Source organism: Stegastes partitus, unplaced genomic scaffold (assembly GCF_000690725.1).
Source record: "Stegastes partitus isolate 25-593 unplaced genomic scaffold, Stegastes_partitus-1.0.2 Scaffold1806, whole genome shotgun sequence".
NCBI lineage: Eukaryota > Metazoa > Chordata > Actinopteri > Pomacentridae > Stegastes > Stegastes partitus.
Window position 1 is genome coordinate 124,104 of NW_007579537.1, and position 7,499 is coordinate 131,602.

The 7,499-nt window shown below is 40.6% G+C and overlaps 2 protein-coding genes across 2 annotated transcripts in view; both read left to right on the forward strand.

Moving 5' to 3' along the window:
* LOC103372694 (serine/threonine-protein phosphatase 6 catalytic subunit-like) overlaps positions 1 to 2,840 on the forward strand; it is a 7,807-nt gene extending 4,967 nt beyond the window's left edge. Inside the window, exons 6-7 of the mRNA XM_008302399.1 lie at positions 1,057 to 1,266; positions 1,383 to 2,840. Coding sequence (XP_008300621.1) covers positions 1,057 to 1,266; positions 1,383 to 1,631 — 459 coding nt within the window. The 3' untranslated portion in view covers positions 1,632 to 2,840. The remainder of the gene's footprint in view (positions 1 to 1,056; positions 1,267 to 1,382) is intronic.
* Positions 2,841 to 5,223: 2,383 nt separating this feature from the next.
* LOC103372695 (tripartite motif-containing protein 16-like) lies at positions 5,224 to 7,259 on the forward strand. The gene has a single exon (XM_008302400.1). The coding sequence runs from the start codon at positions 5,338 to 5,340 to the stop codon at positions 7,006 to 7,008; it is 1,671 nt and encodes a 556-aa protein (XP_008300622.1). The 5' UTR covers positions 5,224 to 5,337; the 3' UTR covers positions 7,009 to 7,259.
* Positions 7,260 to 7,499: the final 240 nt, after the last annotated feature.

Consider the following 7,499-nt stretch of genomic DNA (forward strand, 5'->3'; position numbering starts at 1 on the left):
TTGTACTTATGTTGTATCACTTGGTGTCAAATGGTAAAAGTACTGTAGGTTTCCTGTGTGTGAAGTATGACAAGGAGCCCCAAAAAGAAAACACATCCTATAATTGTAGTAGCAGTTGTAGCAGAACTATTTTCAATTTTAAGTGAAAAGTCTTGCTTGTCTGTAGCATGGCTGTATTCCCACAGCAATTCAGTGGTTGGTAATTTGAGAAGCTGTTATTTACAAGGGCAGTCTCTGCTATGCCGCACTGTCACTGAGGTTCTTAGGTAGTATACAGTATGCAGTAGTACAGTCTAGACCTATACTTGGAGGAATGAACAGAACGATTTTAAAATCAGATCATTTGATGTGCTGTAATAGTTGTTAAATTATTTATATGATAACTGAGACCACGTAACAGTTTTTTCCTTTGAGATGATTCATTAGATCAAGTGATCGTAGAGTTTGCTTTATTTGTGTGTCGGAGGTTTTCAGCTCATACGATGGAACAGTAAAAGAATGAGCTGCAAAGAAACAAAAAAATCCCATGTGATACTCTATGTCAACTTCCGGTGTTTGTTATTCAGATTTAAAACTGCTGAAGTTTATGTGCTCCCCAGTGGCCTGATCAATAAAGGCAGCTTTGAGTAGCCAGTAGCATGAAGAACAGTTACACACAATTGTTCATGTTCAGGACTTTAGATAGGTGGCAAGTAAACAGACACACGCACAGGCACAGATGGCAGCAGCAGACTGGCCAGTCCATTAGTGCTACCACATTTTATGAGCAAACTTTAACAACATTTATTAGACTTTGTTGATCAGTTGTTTTTTTGTTTTTTTTTAAGTCTTTCTAGTTGTCATGTGTTTACAGTTGTAAAGCCACCAGATTCCGATCTGTCCATTGTTTGACTGCAACTATGTTCTTCCTCTTTAAAGTCCACTGGTGTGGTGAAACAGTTGGAAGGAAGTGTAAAAGCTTTCACTTTGAAGTGTTGCAAATGCAATGTGACTTTTCAGTTCAGTCTTTTAAAACTACATGCTTTTCTAATGATACTTTTCAAACTATATTTCCAGTTGATAGATGAGCAAGTGCTGTGTGTTCACGGTGGTCTTTCACCTGATATCAAGACTTTGGACCAGATCCGAACCATTGAACGCAACCAGGAGATTCCCCACAAGGGGGCATTCTGTGATCTTGTGTGGTCAGACCCAGAGGATGTGGACACCTGGGCGATCAGTCCACGTGGTGCCGGCTGGCTGTTTGGCTCCAAGGTCACCAACGAGGTACACCGAGTCATCAACGTTTGAAATCTGATTAGTAGAAAATGGGGAAAGATACATAATTTGACCCGAAACATTACAAGCAAACATGAAAGTATTTCTTATTTTTCTTGTTTTAGTTTGTTCATATCAACAACTTGAAGCTCATCTGCCGTGCACACCAGCTGGTTCATGAAGGCTACAAGTTCATGTTTGATGAGAAGCTGGTAACTGTGTGGTCAGCACCCAATTACTGCTACCGCTGCGGGAACATCGCCTCCATCATGGTCTTCAAAGATGTCAACAGACGGGAGCCTAAGCTATTCCGGGCTGTCCCCGACTCTGAGCGCGTCATACCTCCCCGAACAACCACCCCGTACTTCCTCTAATGACAGGAGCAAGTTTTCTCTCTCAGCTCCATCTTCTGGAGATCTCAACTTTCAAAATATTTATTGCAACATATTTTAAGAAATTTACAGGAGTAAGAGCTCTTTCTGATTCTGGAGCATCTTCAGTAGCAAAGGCTATAGTTTGTTTGCACCCCTCTCACTTTGTTCTGTCATAAAGGAGAAAAACTTTTTGTTGCCCATAAGAAAAACTACTTTTAACTTTCTTTACATTTTAACCGAGACAATGTCTACTTTTGATGTTTATGTATCCCAGTGAAGCAAATAAAGCATTTAAATTGAGTGGTAAATGCCAGTCATAAATAATAAGTAAACTGTCAAGTCAAAGCCACACAAAGTGAAAAGTACAACAAAATTGTATTAGATTCAGCAGCTAAAACATGATAAGAGGACTGTAAAAATATATAAGAATAGACTTAAAAATCATGGGGCAAACATAGAATGAGTTAGAAGCACAAACCAAAGGATAGTTCTTACAAGTGATTTAAAATGGTCACTGATGGGACATGACTTTGTGTGGAATGGGACACTTTCAGAACTTGGGGGCAGCAACAGAAAGGTCGTCTATGGTTTTGAGGCAAGAGCGGGTAAAGAAGACCTGAGTGTCCTGTGGGCTGAATATGGAATTAGTAGATCAGTAATGTACTGTGTGGCTAATCCACTGAGGGTTTCAAAAACAACAAGTAGCATTTTAAAGACAGTTTTGCATTTCACTAGTAACCAATGTGAGCCAGAGCAGGAGAGACATGACATATATTTGAGCTTATGATGACTTTTTGAAGACTACCTGTTGGCCTCTTAGCATGACTATTTCTTAAATTAGGAACTAGTGACTGTTATACACTGTATACACAGCCATTGAGCCCATTCTGCCTTAAGTGCTGGTTTCATTTTTCAGCCTTATCTTTAGGTTTCTTTTTTTTTAAATGTATTCATTTCAAAATAGTGTTACACTGCACACACTTTTTTTAAAAGAAATGAAGCATCCACAAGTGTCTGTCTTAAACTGGCTTTTAATTCAGCATTTTTCATCACTGTGTCTAAAGTGTGAAGTGTAACTGCAACAGTGGCATTTATAAGCAATATCATTTATTTATGAAATAAACTTTGCAGGTGCATTTTCTAGAGTAGCTCAGTGCAGTAGTTGTATTTTTTCCCTGTTTTGTAATTGAATAAAACATGATTCATTAAGTCTTGTGAATCGTAGTCACTTGAGCTGCAAACAGATTGTGTTAATAGTGTAGTCATAACCACTGACCATGCAGTAGGCCTACAGTGACCAGGCTGTGTAGGAATGTGGGTGGTAATGGTGCTTCTGTCTTTTCAACCAGCGCACTTGATAGTTTTTCATGGACCTAATGAAAGCGAGCTGATGGAGATCCATTATTAAAGGGAAAAATTTACATGATAGCACAATGAACCTATTGAATACACATACATGCATAGCTTAAAGTTATATTATTTTTGACCCTTTGAAGACCCCACTGGACTAAATGGTACAGGCCCAGAAGTCTCAGACTCTCAGACCTAAAGTTATTGGTGTTTTGCAGTTGTTTTGAATATCATACCAACTATTTTATCATAAATGTGAAGAGAGTTTCTTACTAAATTTACTAAAATATCACTTAACCTAAATAAACAGTACCGCATTAAAATGAAAATTTACAAAAACAGTTAAATAAAAACTGAAATAAATACTTAAATAATTAGGTAAATGAACAGATGTGGCTTAAACAAGGTAACAAACATGGTTTAGAAATCAAATATAAAGTTAAATAATTAGAGCCGAAAACTAAAAATGGTGAGAATAACTTTGTACAGTAAATAAACTACTGTAATCCAATCATTTGACTTTTTTATGTTATGTCTATATTCTATATATGTCTATATTTTTCCTCAGTACTCCATCTTCTTAGAACCTGTGTTTCCTTGCTTTTCTACAGGCAAAGTCATTTACAACATCGCTATGAAATCTGGTGGCCAACTTTGTAGTTAATATTCCTTTTTCAGCTCCAGAGGGATGCGTCCTTTTTTTGCAGCATTTTGCCCCTCGACCTGCTCTTGAGATGAGCTCTGCTCTGCACGCAGCACTGAGCTCAGAGCGGAGGGAGGAGAGTCACTACACCAGCAGAGCTCTGTTTACATAATACTGGGTTTTTTTATATGACTTTGATAATACATGGCTCATCACTCAAACATGCAAAAAAATTCAATCTATTTTTAACAATAAAAGTGAACAAATATTTTTTAAAAAGTTAACCGCCCTTGGAGGCCCCCTACTGGTGACCGGGGCCCTAAGCAGGCGCTTAGTTTGCTTATGCCTCAGGCCAGCTCTACTGAGCACATGTGATGAACGTGACAGAGTCTGGAGACACCGTGAAGAACGTTCTGCTGCTGGCAACATCCTCCAGTATGACCGGTTTGGTGGTGGGTCAGCAATGGTGTGGGGAGGCATTTGTTGTCAGGTACCCAGACTGCCATTAGGTACTGGGATGAAATCCTCAGACCCATTGTGAGACCAGATGCTGGTGCAGTGGGCCCTGGGTTCCATCTGATGCATGACAATGCTTGGCCTCATGTGGCTGAAGTGTGTCAGCAGTTCCTGCATGATGAAGGCATTGATGCTATGGACTGACCTGCCCGTTCCCCAGACCTGAATCCAATTGAGCACATCTGGGACATCAGGTCTCGTTCCATCCACCAACGCCACGTTGCACCACAGACTGTCCAGGAGTTGACTGATGCTTTCATCCAGGTCTGGGAGGAGATCCCTCAGGAGAACATCCTGCTTCATCAGGAGCATGCCCAGGCGTTGTAGGGAGGTCACACAGGCACGTGGAGGCCACACACACTACTGAGCCTCATTCAGAATTGTCTTGAGGAATTTCCACTGAAGTTGGATCAGCCTGTAATGTGAGTTGCCACTTTTATTTTGAGAATGATTTCAAATCCAGACCTCCATGGGATAATAATTTACATTTACAATGATCAGGTTTATGTTATTTTGTTCTCAACACATTCCACTATGTAATGAATAAAGATTTTAAACTGGGATATATTTCATTGAGATCCAACAACTGTTTTCTGTTCTTCGCCATCAGAGTTTATTGTGGTTGCTGCTGTTTGTGTTGCTCGTAGTGTGTTGATAAATGAAGAAATAAAGCTGAACATGAAACGGCTTCAACGAGGAGTTTGTGATCCAACGTTGTTGTTTTTTGGTGTTGTTTTTTAAAATTTTTTATACGTTTTTAACTATAATATTTGGAACAATTTACTTATATTTTGCAGATTTAACTAGTTAAACATATTTTTAACATATTAATTTTCATGTCAGCCCTAAAAACAGGGCAAACTAAATAATGTTCACATCAAGAATCTGTATTTTTACAAAATACTAATTCATTCTTTTACATAGTTTATACCACAAATCTAGATATTAATGGATTGAACACATGTTGGATGTTGATGTTTGTGGTTTCACTGCAGTTTTTCAAAAGTTTCTCTTCCTGGAATCAGAATGAAAACACTCCCTGCAGTCTGTCCATGTTTCGTTGTTCCCTCCTTCAGACCTTTAAACTGGGTGGAACCAACATGTGGTGACGACAGAGAGCTGACTGGCTCAGACTGGTTCATCTAGTTTCACTTTCCTGAAAGCAGAAACTCATTCAGTCGCTGCTCAGACGAGAAAATGGCTCAGAGAGGATCTAATCTGACTTCAGAGAACATTTCTTGTTCCATCTGTCTGGATCTGCTGAAGGATCCAGTGGCTACTTCCTGTGGACACAGCTACTGTCTGGACTGTATTAAATGCCACTGGGATGCAGAGGACGGTAAGGGAATCTACAGCTGCCCTCAGTGCAGGAAGACCTTCACACCGAGGCCTGTCCTGGAGAAAAATGTCCTGCTGGCAGAGTTAGTGGAGGAGCTGAAGAAGACTGGACTCCAAGCTGCTGCTGCTGCTGATCACTGCTATGCTGGACCTGAAGATGTGGCCTGTGATGTCTGCACTGGGAGGAAGAGGAAGGCTGTCAAGTCCTGTCTGGTCTGTCTGGTCTCCTACTGTAAGAAACACCTTCAGCCTCACTATGATGTTGCTCAGTTTAAGAAACACCAGCTGGTGGAGCCCTCCAAGAACCTCCAGGAGAACATCTGCCCTCATCATGATAAGTTGATGGAGATGTTCTGTTGCACTGATCAGCAGCTGATCTGTTATCTCTGCTCTGTGGATGACCATGAAGGCCATAAAACAGTCTCAGCTGCAGCAGAAAGGAAGCAGAAGCAGAAGGAACTTGAGCCGACTCGACAAAAAATCCATCAGAGAATCCAGGACAGAGAGGAACATGTGAAGCTGCTTCAACAGGAGCTGGAGGCCATCAGTGTCTCTGCTGATAAAACAGTGGAGCACAGTGAGGAGATGTTCACCCAGATGATCCGTCTCATCCAGAAAAGAAGCTCTGAGGTGAAGCAGCAGATCAGATCCCAGCAGGAGGCTGAAGTGAGTCGAGTCCAAGAGCTGGAGGAGAAGCTGCAGCAGGAGATCAGTGATCTGAAGAGGAAAGACGCTGAGCTGAAGCAGCTCTCAGAGACACCAGATCACAGCCAGTTCCTCCACAACTACCCCTCAGTGTTAGCACTCAGCGAGTCCACACACTCATCCAGCATCAGCATCCGTCCTCGGAAACACTTTGAGGACGTGACAGCAGCTGTGGAGGAGCTCAGAGATCAACTCCAGGATGTTCTGAGGGACGCATGGACAAACATCTCACTGGCCATCACTGAAGTGGATGTTTTACTGTCAGAACCAACGACCAGAGATGGGTTCTTAAAATATTCCCGAGAAATCACTCTGGATCCAAACACAGCACACAGACATCTGTTGTTTTCTGATGGGAACAGAAAAGTGACATTTATGGATCAACCTCAGTCTCATTCTGATCATCCAGACAGATTCACATGGTGCCAGGTTCTGAGTAAAGAGAGTCTGACTGGACGTTGTTACTGGGAGGTGGAGAGGAGAGGAAGAAGAGTCTTTGTAGCAGTTGCATACAAGAACATCAGCAGAAAAGGGGACATAAATGAATGTTTATTTGGATTAAATGACAAATCCTGGGCTTTAGTTTGTTACACCAACAGTTACAAATTTCTGTACAACAAAACAAAAACTCTCGTCTCAGGTGATCCTTCCTCCAGAGTAGGAGTTTACCTGGATCACAGAGCAGGTGTTCTGTCCTTCTACAGCGTCTCTGACACCATGACTCTCCTCCACAGAGTCCAGACCTCTTTCACTCAGCCCCTACATGCTGGAGTTCACCTTGATTTTGAATCTGGATCCTCTTTAGAGTTCATTAAACCTGAATAGACTGAAGTCTTTAAAGAGCAGCTGGTTAAAATGTTTGAGCTTCCAGCTGATTCAGTCTCATTGTACACTGTAAAACACCACGGTTTGTTCATAACTGTCTTTTTGTTTTTTGAACAATCAACTGTTATTTTAGAGATTTATATTGCTGATAATATCTACTTAGAACACATAAAGAACGTTTTCATTTACATGTTAACTGTAAAAAAAAACTAAAGTAAAAAAACTGTAATTAATGTCCACATCAAAAGTAATTTGTTCTTTATCAGGTTTGACTGCATTTTTAAAAAATCACTAATTGTTTTATTGATATTTGATGTTATTTGAAAGCAAAGTTCTGTACATTAAGAATTGATTGTTTAACAGGTTTTAGTAAAATCACAGTAAAAAGTAATAAATTATGTATAATCCAAAAAAGAAAGTAAATAATGTGGAATTAAAGCCGCAAGTGGCGATGGACGGGTCCTCGCCCTACGCTTGTCGGCCTTTGCGCA

Excerpts from the sequence above, each read along its gene's own strand:
- LOC103372695 (XM_008302400.1), top strand. The coding sequence starts at position 5,338 with ATGGCTCAGAGAGGATCTAATCTGACTTCAGAGAACATTTCTTGTTCC.